The following is a 20,845-nucleotide window of genomic DNA, read 5'->3' on the forward strand; positions in this document are numbered from 1 at the left end:
GTTGATACCGCTTGTATCCTTGTGCAGCAGTGGCTCTACCCTCAACACGGCAGAGTCCCTCATTAAACATTTTCTAGAACTACAGTATGAAGGCTAGAAAGTGAACTTGCTGCTTTTATAAAGAAGGAAGAACACCCAGGAGAAGGTATTTAAATTATGTCCTGAGGCAGAATGAAGTTGATTTATGTCAGGGATTATTTTTATCTTCCCAGTCGACTCGAAGCTATGCAGCGAAGACTGCATAGGCACTGACACGTAGCACTGTTTTGTACCAGACTCTTGACAGTGTTTGAAAAGAAAGGAAAGTGAAGAGCAGGTGGAGAGCTGCCCTTCTGCAGCCCATCACGCAGGTCTCCGCAGGAAGGGCTTCCCCGGCCAGCCACCCGTAGGCACCAGATCAACTCGGTTTGCTCGGCTCGGGTAGCAGAAGCAGATTGCCAGAGGATGGAGACTGTTGGGTTTGGCTCCTGCATCTACCACTCCACACTTGTCCTGGCATGACGATGGAAAAATGGGATGGTTAATGTAGAATCCTGTGCCCCGTTCTTCACTCACATACTGCCACTAAACATCTCTAATCCATGCTGAGATCAGGATAGTTGAACCCCAGACACCTGAGAACTTTCTCCCTCCTTCTTGGGCTGGCCCCAGCACAGGAAAGAATATATTTTCCACCCCTGAGACCTCAATCCAAAGCCCTTCCATTGATTTCAGAAATCCTTGGACAAAACCCTAACCAATTACCTCTACAGAATAACAACCAGAAAACAAAACCAAAATGCTGCAACTGTGAAATTACCTCTGGAAGAGGAATGGCAATTTCCTCAGGAGCTTTTTTGCTGAAAAAGGGCAGTGTACATACCGAGTCTTTAATGTGCAGAGGCGTGTATTCGGTTGCCTTAAAGAACATGATCTAAAACATTAAACTTCCACGTTTAATTTTCATGGATAGAGAAGGAAAATCAGTGAAGAGCTGCTAGAATAAAAAAAGTAAGAGCAAATGTCTCCAAGCAGCCTACTAAAATAAATAAATTACTTGGATTTAAAAATTTTCTTGCAGTGATCGAAATACAAACATTGCACCACATTTCCAGTGCTTGCAAGCAAGAACAAATTCATTATAAACTGACATGAAACTACATTTTCCTGTACCATTTATGAACAAGCAGTGATGTGCAAGCTCATAATTAAGAAATTTAAATGCATTTGTATGTTAATAAATGTAATGATATATGTAGCTGAATTCTTAATCATCTAGTGAATATAGTTCCTAAAATTACAGAGGGTAAGGAACTAACTGGATTCTCTTCATCTTGTCTGTTGGCTATGAGTAACATATTGTGTGTTCTCTAGAACTGAGAAAGGACAACACTCTGGAAAAGGAAGGAGTTAGATCCAGAAGCAATCAAGTAGCTTGACATTTATGATTAGGAGCTTTTTATCTTTTTCTTCTTTTAAATTTTCTAAGTAAAAATACCGCTTATTTTAAGAGACCCTCCCATCCCCTGAAAGAAATATAATTGAGAATCAGTGAGATATGTTATAAATAAAAAGATAATTAAGATAATTATTAAAATAGTAGCTAAAAGGAATAGTTCTTCAAGCAACTGCAGCTAGCACTATAACCTCTCTGAAGTTTCAGACAGCACATCTTCACAAGAGCAAAGATGCGATTTTACATTATTAAATACAAGTGTAGAGATGCAGTGGATATATATGTTTTCCTAATAAACCTATCTCTGAGTCCTTGATATTCTGAATCACAGCAGCAAAAAAGCACTGGAACATAAGATGGGGTGATGCAAAAATAAAAAAAAAATTAAAAGAAAAAAATTCTGTACATGTTTTCTGCTAAATGCATGGTATATACATACTACACTCAAGCTTTATTCCTTTCTTGGCATGGATTTTTATGGCAATATTACTTGGAAGTAGAACAGAAAGATTATAACATATATTACAAACTTAACACATACAAATAGTGTTCTGCTGAAATACAAAGGTTTTTTTGAGTGCTGCATTATATGGCATTATCTTTTTCCTGTTATGAGAGGAATCTCATGTCATTCCTATGAGATAATGACTTCTCATAAGAGCAGATGAAATTTGCACAGCAGTTTGCAAGAAAGAGAACTGGTTTTTAATCTCCATTTTACGTAAACAAAGCTGATAATAGCAAACCTTCTGGTGAATAAATTATTAGCAATTAGCCTTAATTTGGGCAGTGTATACTATTGGAGCATTTCAGTGGTAGACAAATGCGATTTGAGAGAGGTTTGTTCTCTAGCAGTAAAATAACAGGCTGAGGTCACTTTAAACAAATGTTTGAAATGCAGTGTATTATTAGTATTTCAATCACTGCCAATTGCCTTTACTTACTATAATTACTGTTTCATAAGATTTAGAACAAACATGTTTTTCTATCTACTGCAAGACAACATATCACAAATTGAGGTGATTCAGATTGAGACTTGTCTTATTTTAAGCACATTCTGAAGCCAAGACTTGAATCCTAATATAAATTATTCAAATCTCCTCACGACTGTACCTGTTTCCTCTAAAAAATAAAGTAAATATTGTATGCATTTTGCCTTTCCTTCTTAGAGATGGCTGCTCCTCTGGTTCTCTTAGTTAGGACCCACTCGTTTCAAGCATTAATTCCTTTCTTCTCCTTTTCCTTTCCTAATTTTCCAGAAGGAATCTTAGTGACCACAGTTGTCTGATTTTGTCAAGAGTAACTAATTTACAGCGTTCTACAGGCTTCATGGAGTGGGTTCTCTTTTTCCACAGAAGGGTGATGCAACAGGCCACCCTGTTTTACCTAGCAAATTAAAATCAAACATTAGAATAACTTGCTTGCAATCTAATGCATTGGTGATGAACAGAAAACTACCTGGTAATGTTTCTCATGATAATTTTTTGCACACTGATGTTGGATGATGACTAGCAGGACCCTTGCTGAGGGAGCATATGGTTAGGACACTGATGACCAGAGATGATATGACATTGACCGTCGTGAATTACCCAACATTTTTAAAGCAGACTGTATTTTGGTGTCCTAACTTCTAAGTGGTTATAGTAATATAAAGCCATCAGATTTTCTTAAGTGAAAAGTACATACATTTTCCATTGTCATCAGCTGGGGAGCTATCACAGCATTTCTCTTCTTGTGCACTTGCTTATAATAACAATTACCTCAAATATTGACAATCCTAAATACACTGTAATATGAAATGCCATATAAACAAGTAACTATCTTTACAACAGATGTTAAATGTTTTAAAACAGAAACAGTTAAAAGTTTCATGAGAAATGCATTCATAATATATAAGCTGCACCAAAAAAAACCCCAAATCTCCGAACTTTTAATTAGCTTTCCATGAGGAAAAAAGGTGTTTGCAGCATAGTTAGCACAAATGACTATTATTATCTCCTTGGTCTTGAAATCTGTGAATCGACAAATACAATGGTTTATACCACTCACTTCATACATTGCAGATAGAACAGGTTTCCTGCATCGTCCTCATGGGGCCCATAAGATTTGAAACTCTGCATTACAGCAATAATTGTAATCAAACCACATACTTCTGCCAGAAATCCACAGGACTCAGGAAGGAGTTAGTTTCCCTCATGCACAATTAGTTTCCCTGATACACAATTAGTTTTTATCTATTGGATTTAGGTTTGGGCATTTTTCACCTCACTCTGAGGCATCAGCTCAGCCCTAATTGTCTGGACATAAATCCAAACTCTACCCACCCAGATCAAGTCAGAAGTTAAATCAGATAGTGGCAACAGACTTTTAAAATTAAAAACAATGTAATTCAGTGGTGTATAAATCATAGTCTTCCACAGGCAGCTATGCAGTTTCTACAGCTCATCTGGTGATTGTTGTTCCAAAGCAAAACCAAATAATTTTATCTTAATTTCACAGTTTCTCAAGTAATTACACAAACTTTGTACAGCACAAATAGGTTTTCTGGTATTTTGATTTACTTTTCCCTAGTAGGTGCAACTATCTAAGTAGGACTAGAAAAGTGTAATGTTACATTACAGAATTCTGTTTTGGTTAATGTATTTCTAGTCTTCATGACCCTTTTCATGACTGTACAGTGTGGCCCTCACTCTATACAATCCTGAGACCCTTCCCTCTCTACTCCCTCTCTACTCAGCATTTTTTGCTTTTTACAGCCCTTTTACTCAAGCACACAGCTTAGGTCAGTCATGGAGTCCACCTCATGATGGACTGCAGCTTCAGACCTCTGAGTGAAGTACAAATATGATCACATTTCACACAGCTTCTTTCGCTTCTGATACCAGCATGACAACACAGATGATGGTAACATGGCTGTGTTAGAGCCTGGGCTGCTGCTAAGGTGAAGGGAACTTGGGAAAACATGGTAGCAACGTGACTTTAAAATATCTATGAACACAAGGTCTTTCACACATCTTCTTACCTCTATACTGTGAAAAGGAATACAAAAGTCACATATGGCATTATTTCTCTATTCCTTGGATAAACAAGGAGGGCTACCCATGGGGTCAGAATTCATACAGAAAATGCCAGTCTTCTTCATTCCACCTCCATAAAGGTTATCAAGATCACACGTAAGATTTGGGGAGACAAGAATTCTGCATCTCTAGGTGCTGACAGCACTTAGAACGATCTTAATTTGACCCAATCTTCTTCACTCTACCTACATAAAGGTTATCAAGATCACATGTAAGATTTGGGGAGACAAGAATTCTGCATCTCTTTAGGTGCTGACAGCACTTAGAACAATCTTAATTTGATCTGCTTCTGATCCCTTTTCTGTTTATGTCCTTGGTGCAAGTAGTTCAAAGAACAGGATTCTCCTTAACTTCTGCTTCTCTGCAGAAGTTCTCTGAACTTTGTTCTCAGCATCTCTTACTTCCCCCTCTGCCTGGCAGACAAGGCAACCTTTGGGACCCTTGTGCTCTTGGTGTCATCACAGGGCAGAGGTTATGATTCATAGAAGAGCTGTCTCCTGCCAGGCTGCGAGCGGTATGCTAATGTGACAGCTTGGCAAGTATTTGAGAATGTCACTTCTAGCAAAATAGCTGTCCTGAATGGTATTTGTCATATATACAAGCAGATATCCATCAACAAGAAAGTCCTGCAAAATTCAGCTCTAATATATATCTCAAATGAGATGCCTACAGGCACTTTAACATGAGTACATGTCAGTAGCCATATGTGCTGTAATCCTCCTCTTTATACATACCCAACATAATTGGTTCATGCACCATAGATCTAATCTGCATTCTCTGCTTTGGAAGCAAGATTAATCTAAACACTTCAGAATTAGTTCAAATGCATTAAATAGAGTATAAATCTTCATTACTTTGGCTACCAAGCAGTTAAAGAATGTGGCAAATGACCAAATCATCAGTTTGCCATTCAGTTTCAGCTATATGCTGCGCTACCACTTCATTTCAAGTTCTTCAAAGCCCTGCAGCTGAACTACAGCCGGGTATTTAATGCAGAATTGTATCTTTTGGGGAATGTGTTATTTTTAAATGCTTAATAATTATGAATTCATTTGCCATTCTTTTTATAAGCAGGGGGTTGTAATGAACTCATCTGTTATTCATGTGAATGTCAAATGTGTTCCCACAGGAGTTTTATTCTAATTCACTATTAGTGGACTCATAAAATAAAATGCTATCCATTTTTTACTCTGAACATGTAATGCTTGATAATTGTTCATCAAAGGGCAAATGTACTATTTTTCTTTGGCAACTTTCAGTTCTGATTTAACCAGGTAAAGAACTAGGTTAAAAGTAAGGGTACCTTTAGAAACAGTTACAAGTCGATTTGATAAGCTGTGAGTCTTTCATTTAAAATGCAATGAATGAGATTACAATGAGCTAGTACTAAAAAATACTATAAGCATACATGCTTGAACTACACGCATTTAACATAACAGGACAAAATGTACCCCAATATATAATGCCTAATGATAGTTCAATTAAAGACACATTTTCAGTATTCGTGAGGTGATCACAACAGTTTTCATGCAGCTGTCCTATTGCAGTAGAAAATTTAGAGGTGATATACTTACAGGTCACTGCAGGATTTGAATGTGATGACACTGGACAGTGGAACTTTGACCTGTGAAAACAAACACAAACTAAGCAGTAGAAAAACAGAGAATTCAGACTTTGATTTGTTTTGTTTTGTTTTTCCAGAAAGTTAAATATACAAGGGTTTTTATGAAATTATTTCCAAATTTATTCTAAATCCCTAAACTACTGTAAGGACTTACCCTATGAAATGATAGCCCTGAAATATTTCAGCAACAATTCCTTAGATCTGACATGCGGTGCTACACTTCCTCTCAAGTATGTCAAAGTGACTGTTCCAGTCTTGAAATGCTCCTTAGAAATGCTAACCAAAATGAATTAATTATTATAAAGATGCATTTTCAAGGGAAATGGTAACAAATCCAGAATCCCACTTATAATTGGAACCACTAGATTAATATATGTATAGTTTTACTATAAAATACACAAGCAAAGGAATTCTTTTTTTCAGTTGAAGTAACAGAAGGGTATGCTTTTAGTGTTAAAGATTATCTCAGTTACTTTTTTCTGCATGGAAATGGTCATTTCCTCAAATCAAATGTACAGTGTTTAAATCAAAATATATTACCTCTGTGCAATCTCTGGCAGTCAGTAGATTATTAGAATATTAACTATGAATAAACGATTGAGAAAAGCATGCAAACCAAAGCTCAGATGCGAGTCTTGGTGATCACAGATACTTCAATATGCTAAAGATTGTAACTTCATGTTTTGTAACGGTTAGCAGAAAAACATAATAAGGAACAGTGCTTCCTGAACACTATGACTTCTTTTGTAGTTGAAGAAATACTATTTACTTTACATTTTAAAATACTTTTTACTTTATTTTAAGTAATGAGCATGTTAAAACATCAGTCTTTAATTGCTGCAGTGTCAGATAGGAGGGACGGAGTTACATAACGTGAAAATAGGAATATCAGAAACTGTGAATGAAAGGAAGAGTGCAGAAGAGGGCTAACACTACTATGCCATGAAATGGGTGAAACTTTGTTGAAGCTTGCATGTTTATCAGCTGTTTTTTATTCAAAATGAATGCAAGGTATTTATTTTATACATTACTGTGACAAAAATTATCACCTCCAGCAGGCAGCCTGAAGGCACTTCCCTAGAGGGAGAACACAAATGTGGGAGATAAGAATGAGAAGACATTCAGTTTTGTTTAATGGAATTTGTGCGTGCATGGATGCATATATATAAATACCACTTTCCTTGAAAGCAGAGGATAGCTCAGGAGACCTAGGAACAGACAAATAATTCGTCAATTTACAAGGGAACCTAATGGTTTAAAAGGCCTTGTTTTGAACTCATCATTCTGTAACGGTGAAATTCTATTTGACTTCATGGGACTAATTTGATTTATACATGTCTGAAAGCAGAATTGATGATTTGCAATAGAAAGTACATTAGAAAATATTATGCTGGAGAACATTAATTCTACAGAAGGGAAGCAACACAACTAATGAATAAGTAGCTATGAATAAGCGAGGTACTGAACGCTACCACTTCCCACAGATTCTACTTTATTCAGAAGCTTGCAGGACTTGGGGTTCAGGCTTGCTACTCTCCTCTAAAGCCACGAGGATACAAGAAAGAGTTATGGATGCAGTGTACATGAACTGTTTGGCATTTGCTACCACACTCAAAAGAAAAAAAACAAACCAGAAGAATCTGCAGGACCGAATTCATGAAAACAGATGGGGTGAGGGTGAGAGGTGACTCTGAAGTGCCACAAGGATCAGCCTTACTGAAGCTGCACTCACAAATTGCCAATGATGAAAGTAACAACTGCAATGAGAAAGGTTTTGCTGAAGCCTTGATGGCTTTTTGCCACAAAGGGTAACATCTGCTATTAATTAACATTCTATTTATACCTCTAGCCTCTTTTAAGACAATGTATTTAGTGCTTTTAGCAGTTAAAAGTTGATCGCACTGAAGCACCAGCACCTTTATGGCAAAACACTGGCATTTGTCAGGGGTTTTTTTGGGCAGAAAAAGATAAGTGCACCAAAGTGACATAAATGGTGATTTTATAAACCTAGTCAGAGGAAGGAGGATCGACATGACATTCAAGGTGACATACACAGATCAGAAACACTAGAAGATACAAGGTTAAGTAATTTGGGCATGGAATATAAAGAATGCTAATACTTACAGGGAAAAAGGAAAAAAATACATGCAAAAATAATGTTACAATACTGAAGAAGGAGAAATACTTACAACTGACATACATATTTTTATAAGCTGCAATAGTCTACTGGAGCTAATGAACATTCTTTCAAAACAATAGACAAAATATTTCATGAGACGTGACTAGAGATACCCAATATAAAGTGATTTGATGTTTCCACATGGAACACTGGAAGCAGTTCTTGGCCACTGTAAGATTAACAGGTTCTTTTGTAGAAGCGAGAATGGTAAAGGGCAAGCAGAAGGATTCACTGATTTTTTGCTGCTCACAAAGATTAAAGAAAAAAAGTTCTTCAGTCTTTGGAGAAAAAGAACAGTGTATCTCATTTCTCTGAAAGGTATATAGAGATGACAGCTTCAATGCTAAATACCAGAGCAAGGGAGCATGAACCTAAGCTAAGAACTGGCCGTTAGAGGAATTGAGGTGGAATTCATTTACACTAAAAGTTAGATAACGGTGCAAAAAGATAGCAAAAGCAACAGCCAGAAGAAATTAAATCATTTCACAAGAAAACTAAATAATATCTAAAAGAGGAAGCTCAATAGAGTCTTACATCAAATGGAAGATCAAAATTAACGCTCATCATGGGAGCATTTCTGTCATCCTAATCAATTAACATTGCTTACATTCCACTCTTTTCTGAAATTTCTGCTCCTTGCATTAACTAAATTTATATGAAAGTTTTGGTTTTGTGTTTTTGGATGAGATACAAAATCAAGTGCTGACCACTTGGGATGGTTAAAGATCTAGTGCAATTCTTAGAAATAAACAGGCATGTGATCTTGGTGTCCTGATCAGATTTTAATTCTCCACAGTTGCATTCTAATTTAATGTTAAATTTACTAATTCATTTAAAATTAATGACTACATTTTCCTAATACACCTCAATTGTTGTGTCCTATTAGATTGTTGCTAGGTTTCATTAAGGGTGGCTGCATGATTGCACTGGATAAACCTGTCTACCTATATATTGGTATAAATTTATTAGCTTAAAACTTTTACAGCTAGTACTTTAGACTCTTCAAGAATGAGAAATGCTATTAATACATATGGTTGCTCTACACGAGTGGAAAACATTTTGTGAAGGAGACCAACTACAAGCAGCCATGTCAAAAAATATGTCCTAAGGCTTATTATTAATATATCAGCTAGCATAAATCACTGTAGCTCCACTGACCTCAATGAAACCATGGTGAATTTATATTGAGACTATAACTATGTAAGCCACATCTTTTATCACTGTACAAAGGGAAAACACATTTTAAAAGGATAAGATATTGCATTAACATAATATTTGAGGAACATTCCAGCTCACAGAATTATGTTAAAAGAATTCCATTAAAAAGTTACTACTAGTCTCACCTTTCATTTATTGCAAATTCTTTGATCCTTAGGTTTTTAACAAAATACCTTTTCTGACTCTGTTGACACATTTAATGTTTTTATATCTAGTTAGAAAAATGTCCAGTCATAGATATTTAGCTTGACAAATGGTATTTTAGAATGCATGGCGGCTTTTTGGTTTTCTTGTTTGTTTGTTTCGAGGGGTTTGTTTGGTGGGGGCTTTTTTTGTTTGTTTTGGGTGTTTTGTTGTGTGTTGTGGGGTTTTTTTTTAACAACCCGTTGCCCAGTTTTGCAGTGCAAGCTTCACACACAGATGGTTTAACAGGACCAAACCCTAAATTTGCGTAAGAGTGAAAAATGTCTGTAAAACAATGTTAATTTTAAAATAACACAGATTGGATTCACAGTATGGTGAAACTATAACATAGCTCAAAATATGAAACAGGGACAGGATTCCAGTAAAACAACATGTGAGGACCTTTTGTCTGCTGGCTGGTATCACATCCTGAGATGACTTTTTGTACAAGATTTTTTAGAAGAGACTTCAATAGGGGCTTGATATATGGAACAATAGCAGGATATGGCCTCTAACTGGTAGGAACAATTACTGTTCTCAGACATGTGCAAGTTTACTTTCATTAACTTTATTGAATTTTGTGCACACTTTCTGGCCTAGATTCAGAGCTGCATCTAATTTCTCCTGGGGACAGCTAAGACAGGGAGCATACTAAAGAACAGTGACTATTCTTTCTAAGCAGAATATACTGAGGAAAATTCACATGAGCCTTAAGAATATGATAGACCAGTTTGGGAATAAAGTGAGAAAATAATATAGGCAAACCCACTTTCTTCCCAGCTACACCCATAATGCCTTGTAGGCTTCAGGGCAGGGGAAGAGTTGTCTAGACTATCTCCACAATGGGTGGGAACTCCTCAGAGCAAAGGAATTTTCAGCACGTAAACCTTCCAGTTTTATGGCAGGCCCATCTGAAAAAGATCATTATGATGGGAAGATACAAAGACAGAATTTAACCTTTGAATTTTGGGAGATTTAAGTACATACTCTTCTCTAGAATAATAACTAACTAGAATAATAACTAACAACTTCATAGAGATGCTTGTTGTTTACACCACTCAATTTTTGGAGTTTGGTTTTTACAGAATTAACTGTGGTACAATGTTTCCTTTAGTTCTAAGAAAGTGGAAAATGATGTATTTTGAAAATAGGGCTCTCTGTTTCCCTTTCTTCCATTTCCTAGCTCTGACTTTTCTACAGTCTCAAGCATAAACTACTTCCCTTCACTTTCACAGCCCTTTATCTTTCATAACTTCCCTCAACTGGTTTTCTTCACCTATTATTTTAAATTCAAACACTTAGGGGATTTCTGACAGTTTCCCCATAAATGTGTGCAATGCCACTTCAGGCTGCGTCTTCTCTTTTTTCACCAGTACTGTTTAAGCTACCCAAGGCTATTAATTCTCAAATTTTTATTGCCACCCCAATAGGCCAACACAGCTTTTTGTGCAGCCCTTTGATACACCAGACTGCAGAACTGACTTGGCTGAAAAATAATCGAGGGAAAATAATAATTGTTTTTCAGCTTGATCTTCTGCCTCACATCTGCACAAACAGCTGCATGAACACAACAGAATGGGTGGGACAGGAAAGAGAACAATTAGCTGAGGTAGAGCTGCTTAAACCAACATTACCACTACTGCAGAAATGCACATGGAACCACAGCCTAAACATGCTATTTTAAGCACCCTTTTAAATCCCTCACCTGTCACAGTGCCTATTAAAAGAATTGATACTAATAAGGCAAGGATTATATCACTCCTGCTTACTGCTGCAGCCCAGTTTTGGCTCAGTGTTTCCTTGTTCTGGTTGCTCTTGACTTGCAATTAGATTGTAAGATACTGAGAACACAGATCATCTTTTGGCCTACTTGAGACTAACCTGACTTCTACTACAGTCAGTGCAAATTTTACCTTGGATTCAAAAGGAATTGGATCATGCCTTAGGATACAATTTCCCCCAGATACTAGCCATTCTAATGTTTTTGTTTGAGAAGGGCGAGTCTTCAGAGCAGCTTTGGATCACTGAGAAATATCTTTCTGCAAATAATTCTATTTTTCTTATCATCATTTCACTAACAGCTCTTTTCAAGAATCACAGGTTATGATTTTTAATTAAAAAATTAATTTTAATCTCCCACTTGTAACAAGTGACAATTCTAAAATCACTGGGGCTTTGGAACATGAGGTGAGCAATAGTGGTAAACAGCTGGAGTCATAAAGGAGAGCTACATCACACCTAAATTAAAGTGATCTAATTGCACTACCATACTGACTCCATTCGTACTGTGCTAAAAGAGTTTTTTATACTGAGTTCACTCAGTCCATTTGACTGCATATGAGGCACAACATAATCATCAAGCAACAGGAGAACATCTCCTAAAGTTAGCAAATTATAGAACTACTATATACATGAAGGAACTGTACATATTCAGGGTTCCTTGTAATAAGAAGCGTAAAGGTCCTTGAGACTTAACTGAACCAAAGGACCAATGGAACAGATGTTGCAGTTAACAGAAGCTGACTTATTCAAAGAATAAACTCTTCACATATAAATGGAAATTTGCCATTGAGCCATGAAAAATGTTTTGTGAGCCTGCAGTTCTCTCTGCTTTGAGATACTGACAAAAATACAATTGTGTCCTCATGAGTCCACTAAACAGTAATTTCCACAGTTCTGTTCATGTATTTGCTGTTGTCTCTACAAAAGAGAGATTTGGTATACGTTACATCGCACTGAGGTAAAATAGGAGCACAACTATAGGCAAATACAGCAAAGAACATCTGCAGAGGTGGAAAATGTAAGGTGTTTTTAATAAGTAATATATTTAATTTACCCTTTTATTCAGGGACCCTTGCAATACAATATTTAATCCAAAAGCAATCGCTGTGCACTACCGGTAGTCTCAGTACTGCACAAGGATGTCAGTCCTAGCTCTGAGACCTACACTGAACCTTACATTTACCTGCCGCAGTAAAGTGAATGATTCATATTTGTGTCTGTATCAAAAGCCTTTGTAATTACTTGATACTTCTGTAATTGTTGGTGTTAAATAACGTCGGATGGTAAAAAAAAATAATTAGAAAAAGCCAGAATCCAATACCTGGAGAAACTATTTCCCCAAAAGCAACAGAAGGTGTCACTGCTAACTGATTTTAAACAAATGAATCCCTTAAGTGGAAAACACTGTCTTTGTTCTGAAACAAAGTTGTTGGAGAAAGGGGAACTAAGTTCCTTTCTCAAGTATTCTCCAGCTCCAAACATAAACATTACATTTAAAAATGGAAAAGACCACTTTACACCATCTAATTCTTCTCCTTTCTGTTTGCTGTTATTCCCTGCAGCTGTTTCACCTCAGGCTATGATTCACTCAAAGCAAGAGAAGTTTAGGGTATCTGGACAGAAACCCTCAAAGGGCTTTTTAACCCATTAGTATTAGAGCTCTAATAACCAGGGATTTTCTCTTCAACTCCACAATAATTTAAGATTCAGACAAAATTAAGAGCATAAGGATACTGGAGAAACCATTTCCAACAACAAATTTAAAACTGAGTCTCTAAGTAGTTTGTGACTAAGTCGTTTTGTGAAAAACTTTCTGTGGCCTGCATTTTAGCTTGGCTAATGACTGTCTCTCTCTCTCTAAACTTAAGATATTCTCTTAACTATGTGGCAGTCCTCGCTCCCTTGTCTTCCTTGATATTGTAGTGTTGCTATTCTATGTTAAACAGCTGTTACATCCAATGCCAGACATGGCTGCATAACACTGACAGGCGAGGTGTTATTTTCTATATATACATACACACAGCTTTTGAAGTACTTTACGGCCATTTGCAAGCCTCTCCATAAATTGAGATGTCTATCTATATGTGAGGCTAATATAAAACACATTTCCCCTCCCACCCTGGTAGTTTAGTAAGCTTAATTTTAGATGTCTGGAGCACTGCAGCAACTCACTTTTCCCTCAGGACTCGCCTTGCCAAGGGGTCTGGCCATGAGGAAGCCTGGGCAGCCAGCACTGAGGGCTGTGGTCCCACAGGGTGACAGTTGCTTGCCCTGTAGCTGAGGGCCTGTGATCTGAGCCGCTACTTAGTGGAGGTGAAGTCACTGCCAAAGCTGTAATTTTAAAAAAAACAAAACAACTACTACTAATAAAAAAAAATAGATGAAGCCCATGGATTTAGCCATCGCAACGGCATGTTTAATAGGTGCATCCAGGCACTCTGCAGGCTCCCAGCCTGCCGACTCCAACACAGCCCCTTGCTTCTCTTCCCCCCCTTCTCTTCCCAAGAGAAAGGCATCTCAGGTCACTTGAATTATTTAGCGGGGTGTTTTTAACCATCTCAGGGGCTTTGCTTCTGCCGTGCAGCTCCTGCAGAGCTTGGTTTTGCGGGTTTATTTTTTTTAATTTTTTTTTTTTTTATATATAGCACGCGGGGTGGAGTTGCTCCACTTCCCCGGCAGAAGGAGGAGAAAAGCACGGGGGGAAGGCGAGAGGGGCGGCTCGGCGTGTGGAGGGGAGGGGAAAGGCCGCCAGGCCCCGCCGCGGGCGCCACACCTGCGGGCCGCGCTGCCCCCTCGGCCCCGGCCCCGCCAGCCGGGGCCACTCACCGGGTCGCTCTAACGCAGCTCTCTCTGTGTCTCCCCCCCCTCCATCTTCCTCTCCCTCCTGCTCCTCATTCATTCTTCCCCCTTTCCCGCCGCCTCCCTCCCGCCCCCTCCCCGTTGCAGGCGGAGCGGGCCCGGCAGGAGGCGGAGCGGGCCGCCGCACGTCCCCCGGCCGGCCGGCCGGCCCCCCCGCCATGGGTCGGAAGCGCTGCGTGGGGGGAGACGGCTCCAAGATGGCGGCGGGTTGCTGCGGGGTGAAGAAGCAGAAACTCTCCAGTTCCCCTCCCTCGGGCTCGGCCGGCCCGGGAGGCGGCGGCAGCGGCTCCCACTGCGGCGGGGCGGCGGCGGCGGGGGGCGAGCCGGGGGCGCTGCCCCCGCCAGGGGGCCCCCGCCTCAACGGCCTCGGGGGGCTGGCGGGGGGCGCCGCCGGCTGCGCCCTCTCCCCGCCGCTGCCGCCCAGCTGCGGCGGGGGCCCCGCCGGCCTCTCCCCGCCGGCCGCCTCGCTGCTCTCCTCCCCCGGCGCCGGCTCCGGCGGGCCCGGCTGCAGGAAGATGGTGGTGTCGGCCGAGATGTGCTGCTTCTGCTTCGATGTGCTCTACTGTCACCTGTACGGCTACCAGCCCCCGCGGAGCCCCCGCTTCACCAACGACCCCTAGTGAGTATCGCCGTCCCCGTGCCCCGGCCCGCCGGCCCGGCCCGCCCTCGTGTGCGCCTCGTGTGCGCCCGTCCCGCCCGGCTTCCCCCGGCCGGCCGCCCCGCCGGCGCCCGCCTCCTCGCCCGGCACCTTCCCCGCCGCCCGGCCCCTGTCCTCGCCTGGCCCCGCGCGGCCCGCCTGTCCCGGGGCCTGGCCCGCGGGCGCCCCCGCGCTCCCCGGCGTGCCCCGTGGGCCGCGCAGCCCTCCCGCCCCGGCTCGCTTCGCCTCGCCTCGGGAGGCTCCGCGCCGCCCGGGCGCGCTGTTAGCCCCTGCCGGCCCCGCTCGGCCCGTCGGGCGCGGGACCGGCCGGTGGCCTCTCCCCGCCCCGCTGCCTCACGCCCCGCGGGACCCGCCTTTGTGCGAGCGCGGCGGGCCGGGCTCGGCTGCCCCGGCGGCGGCGCCCGGCCGTCAGTGCCCGCTGCCTGCCGCTGGTTCGGGTTCAGCGGCGCCGGGGGAGACCGCTCCGTGCCCGTTTCGCCCGCAGCCCTTGCCGGGACCCTGCGCTAGGCAGCCGCTCCCTGGCCGTGTGTTCTGCACGAGCACGGGCCTCCGCTTCCCCAGCGCGGGGTGGTGAGTTCCCGGTGTGGGACCTTCGTGCCAGCCCCGCATCTGTGAGCGCTGGGGTGCCGCTCGGGCCCCGAGCCGGGCACTCGTAATGCCACTTGGGTCTCGGACTGCGCAGAGCCCTTGCTTTGTAACGACCCCGGAGATCACCCAGCGCTGGGCATCCCCGAGTAACCCACCACCATCAGACTCCCAGAGTTTCGAACAGGTCATGTCCAAACACCTGTTACTCCCATCCCCCTTTGCCTCCCAAGCCTCTTCGCAAGAGCTTCCACCAAGGGCCTGCTCCTCTCCCATCCCTGGCCACTCTTCAGCGTTTGTCTGGAGCCCCGTGCCCTGCCACCTGCAGCAGTGACCCGCTGTGACAGCGCTGCCCGGTGTGCCGGCACCTGCAGCCTGCCTGCACCTTGGAGCTGCGCTGCTGCAGACGGAGCTCAGGCACTCCAGGGAGTAACTTCTCTCTGAGAGGAAATTCCTTCCTCAGCTGGGATGAGTTACCGAGTTGTTGTGTGCTCCCCGTCTGTTTGAATGCAAAGTGAACGTCAGGAGTTGTTGAAATTAAGTTTCCGCTGTTTTACTTTGCTTTTGAATGAGACGGAGCTCATGTGGTGAGCTTCCAAGCTTTAGCTGACACTCGAATGTGTTGGTCCACCAAGAACGCATGTCACTTGTTTCCTGTTACGTATAGCATGACTATCAAATCCGTGAGAACCCATACTTTATTGGTACTTACTGAATACAGATATTTTTTTTTTTGGTATATGTCCCAGTCCCTCGTGCACCCTCACCAATGCAAATGGTTATCATGCAGTCCATGTTTCGTTAATGAAATGTGATGGATGATTCTCAGTGTTTAATGTAATATATTAATGATCTGATCTGGAGTCCTTGCTATTCGAATGCCCAGGATCTATACATCTCTTACATACTTTCAGCTGCTGTCATGACAACCCAGCTCTGTGGATTCCTACTTAACCTGCCACCCCAGCAAGTCCTCCCTATATGCTCTTCATAACTCCTCTGTGATTACATCAGAGTGCCAATAATGAAAGGAGGGCAGGGAGACTCCGCTGTGAGTCTCTTTACCTAGGTCTTTTGCAAATCCACGTCTGTCCATTTGTAGATACCAACTGTTTAGGAGCTGCTGCTCTAAGTAGCCATTTTGCTTTGCATTGTCCTGTATCTGTTCTCCAGCCCTGACCACCATAGGTTACAGCATCAGCTTTGTGCCATTTCACTCTTTCATTGCTGTAAGAGAGCTGAATTCTGTCCGTGCCTCTCTAACAATATTACCTTATTATTATGCTTTTTGATTGTCTCATAGACTGTTTCGTTGAACAGATTAGTGCTACTGTCTCTGTTTTATTAGTGGAGGAAACTGAGGCAGGGGTGAAGATCTCACCACTGTAATGTTTTCCAGTAAGTGCTTTGATTCCTCTTAGTAACTGGCAGACGCTTCACCTTTTCTTCTCCCACTTCTTACTTTAACAAGAACACAATAGCAAATTAAGTAAAATGAATTATATTTTTCTAAAATTCATGTGTGCCTAAGTGTTCTTCAGATTTAGTCGCTAGACCTGGTAAAAAGTTGCTGTGTTCTGAAAATGCCACTGCCATTGCAATTAGTGGTATCATTTCTGCTTATTCCTGTGCTTGGGCCAGCATGCACAGTTGTACAGATTGAGAAATGAGCTAATCATAATTTTATTTTTTTCCCTAGTTAGTTTTCACAGAGATTAGTTCCCTCTAGGTTGCGTGGCTTCACAAACACTTGTGCTGCACAAGTGTGAGGTAGGAATAAGCAGACAGATGGCAGAACTGCTGCTTGCAGCAGCCTTGTGAGATGATTATGTTTGTGCAGTTGGGGAAGCAACTTTGAAAAAGTTGTTCGGTATTACATGTAAAATTCTAGGTCGGTGAATACATTGCTCCTGCTAAGTGTTCAGAGGCAGCATGACTTCTAGCATATAAAAGATTTGTAAGCAGTCTTATCGATAACTGGGTAGCTCACAAAGATATGATGTGATCTTTGAAGATGAGTTTTATCCTGTACAGCAAAAAAAACTGAATGAGAAGTGGCATTTTTCAGTGAATATACGTTGTAGCTTTCTGCGTGGAATCCTTTCAGAGGTTTTATCCATAGACAGAAATACGTGCACGAAGAGTGGTAGTCTAAAATAACAGTTTGTATGTGAATTCTATAAATATTTTTTTTAAAATTACATTAATTATAGGGAGGATGAAAGACCTGTAAGCAGGTATCCTCACACAAGCATGACTCATTCCTTGCAGGTCTTTGAACAATGAAATTGGGCATGATCAAAGAAAAGCAGGTGGCTGAATCACTTGGACAAGCGGTTCTGGTGTGTTGTCTTTTGAACAAAACCTGCTTGTGACACCTCCGGATTTTTGTACCTCTTTGATGCCCAGATGAGTACCACGGCAGGACTCATAGGGAAGGAAATTTGAAGCAGTTAGTAGGAATGAGGCAAAATGCCTGTTTTGAAAGGGTGCAGGTTTTGGACTCTAGCACAGCCCATACATGGGTGAAATAGTTGGCATTTTCATCTCTCTGTGCGCAGCGCAGGGTGTGGGGTGTTGGTCAAGGGTATTGCTAGGGAGCTGATGGGTTGGAGAGTGAATCGTGGAGTCGAAAGAAGATAGCTGGAAGATACTGAATCTGTCCAGCAGTGTCTTGGTGAGAATAGGCTCAGCAAATGCTTCCAGCCAGAGGCTTCCATTGATCTGCCAACATTTTATTGTATAGCTTTCTTCTACCTATAATTTCACTTTGCTTTGAGTTGGTCTCTAAGCCACCCCTTCCCTTCTTCATAGGGTATGTTCTGCAGGGCATGTGCTTTCCCCTTGCTTCTACCAGTGTGGTGGCACTCATGGGAGGAATGTAAAAATTATCCTGGAGCTGTGGAAGGTGATAAAAAGTTTGATAATTGCTGCCCCAGACAAAAATTGTCACTTGTACAAAGTGGCATTCAGACACTGTTCTTGAAACTCAGTTTGATGAGTGAAGTTATGGAAGGCTGCAATTGATTAAAAGCAGGTTTTTTTAGAAGTGGAAATAGAAATAAATAGTAAGGGAATGCAGGAAGAGTTGTAGAATCATTTTACCCCGCTCATTTAGGGAGAAGGAAAAATAAGTAGCCTTTTTTCCTGTGTTTCTTGCCTTTCTGACAAATGACTGTCATCCCTTTATTTCCTTTCTGGTTTGCTTCCGTGCCTCCGTGATTGGTGGAAACAATTATCATGTCCTGCCTTCCATTGTGGAAGTGGAAAAGGGCTGCCCACCAGTGCGAAGGGGCTCAAGGTTCTCGCTGCTCACTACTGTGTTTCTTCTAGTGGAAAAGTGTTTGAGTAGAAGTTACAAGCATGTGCAAGGACGTTGTGACAGGATGGGAAGGGTAAGCGTGCAAAAAGGAGTTCAGCTGAAACTGTTGTGGGAATGAGGACGACTTTTTTTCTTAAGATCCTCACATCGTCTGCTCACTATAAAGATTTCCCTTGGTGCACAGAAATCACCCTTTTGAGTTTTTGATCCTGCACAGTGCCTTGAGCTCTTCAGCTTGCCTACTTGATTTTAATGTCAATGCCTTTGCGGAGAAGACATTGCATGGCAGTTCAGCAGGTTAACTCATTTGCCAGTTGTTTGCTTCTTTATAGTCCCTTCCTGAAGGTCATCTGCTAGTGAACAGGATTATTTTAGTGGTGACCACTCACACTTGGCACAATTTGTAAGGGGAATAGTTTGTTCTGCCCCTGTCATCTGGTACGTGGTAACCAAGAACAGGATTTTTCAGCTGGAATCACTAATGTGGCCTGTGCCCTGCTTCCCATCTGGCTGAGGAGCTCTTGGGAAAGATGTTTACCACAAGCTCCTTGCATCAAATGCCTAGATGATGGCTTGCTCATATCCTCATCTGGCAGCAGGGGACGGTGCCAGAGGCATTAAATGGTGTGTGTAGCTGATCTGCATGCCTGTGGTAGATCTGGTGCTTTAGGGAAGCGTCAGACCCGCTGTGCCTGCGCAGGCTGCCAGCCCTGTGCACGCGCGGAGGCTCCAGCCGTCAGACAGAAGCGTTACTGTCGACCACGTTCTTTGCCACAGGAATAATCTGTATGGCTTGGCCATCTTCTGTGATTGAAGGCCTGTGGATTAAAATATTTTCTAGGTTATATCCAGTCTTGACCTAAAGACTTAGCTTGGGAATGCATCAGTTCCTTTCTTCATTGCTGGCTTGTGGTACTTCGCAGCAACTGCTGCATTTGGCTACAGAACACAGGTACAGATAGGCTGCAGTGTTGATGTGCCTGACCTTTGGATTTCATTGTGGGTTTTTTCAGGTCTAAGATGTGTCAGTTTACATATTCTAGAAGGATGTGGAGTGGCAGTACTACGCTACCTTAATTCTTCATTAGTGAAGTTTGGAGATATTTAAATTCTATATAGTTTAAAAATGCGGACCTAGCTGATCTGGTGCCCATTAGTTTTCACACTCTCAAGGGAAGTTGTGATTCTGCTCCGAGTGTAACTTGACCCTGTAGTAAAGAAATGGTTCTAGAGTTTGTTACTGGCCATCTCATTTTTTGCCTTAATTATTATCTTGATATTATGTTGGCAGCAGTGGTGATTTGCTAGTAATTTAGATTGAATTCATTTAAAATCTTCCTGTGCAATCACAAAGCTGTTTTTTTTCCCCCCCAAAAAATGTTAAATTGGTGCCTGATGCATTGAAGAAAGATTAGTTTTGTCAGTAGGTGTGTACATATGCTTACACATACATGTAAATAAAAGTGTTACGGCCTGCAAGTTCACAGCATTAGATGCTTTTCTCAATTTCTTGTTTCCTGGCTGCAGCCCAGCTTCCTGTTTTAGTCTTTACAACTTATTGTAAGGTTTAAAGTTGGAGCCTTGTGCTTGGCTCCTTGCTTGCCTTGGTATATGTTTCTTCACAAACATTTTTGTGAAACTTTGCCTGGAAGCTTACCAAACTATGACTTTTCATATTGTCTTAAAAACCAACATTCTTCCTCCACAATCCCTACTCAGAGTTCACCAGTAGCTGTTGACATTATTATTCTTGATGTCAGAAGTTTGAAATTTTTTTTTTTTTCTCTGTGGAACTTAGTTGTATGGCAGTGGAGACTTACACTGTTGTGTGGCAGACTCTGTGCAATAATTTGTATTTATTGTCACGCTCAGTAACATTACACAACAGCTATAATGATTGCTTGGTCATGGCTAAAGATCAAC

The 20,845-nt window shown here is 41.7% G+C and overlaps 1 protein-coding gene and 1 long non-coding RNA gene across 8 annotated transcripts in view; one reads left to right on the forward strand and one right to left on the reverse strand.

Moving 5' to 3' along the window:
• Positions 1-6,088: 6,088 nt before the first annotated feature.
• LOC129737436 (uncharacterized) lies at positions 6,089-14,396 on the reverse strand. Its single transcript, XR_008735290.1, has 3 exons — positions 14,325-14,396; positions 13,671-13,829; positions 6,089-6,136 (listed from the first exon to the last, which is right to left on the reverse strand). It is a non-coding gene; the product is annotated as an uncharacterized LOC129737436 (long non-coding RNA).
• A 46-nt stretch (positions 14,397-14,442) lies between these two features.
• The window catches only part of AMMECR1 (AMMECR nuclear protein 1), an 85,503-nt gene continuing 79,100 nt past the window's right edge, over positions 14,443-20,845 (forward strand). For 3 of the 7 annotated variants that reach the window (XR_008735287.1, XR_008735288.1, XM_055727719.1), the window contains exon 1: positions 14,453-14,976. Coding sequence is in view for 4 of the 7 variants with exons in the window: in XM_055727719.1 (XP_055583694.1) it covers positions 14,516-14,976 (461 nt within the window). In the remaining 3 variants the exon portion in view is untranslated. Of the gene's footprint in view, positions 14,977-20,845 lie in introns of all 7 variants that reach the window. The other 4 variants (XR_008735289.1, XM_055727721.1, XM_055727720.1 and 1 more) reach the window with 4 other exon arrangements.

Source organism: Falco cherrug, chromosome 15 (genome assembly GCF_023634085.1).
Source record: "Falco cherrug isolate bFalChe1 chromosome 15, bFalChe1.pri, whole genome shotgun sequence".
Lineage (NCBI taxonomy): Eukaryota > Metazoa > Chordata > Aves > Falconiformes > Falconidae > Falco > Falco cherrug.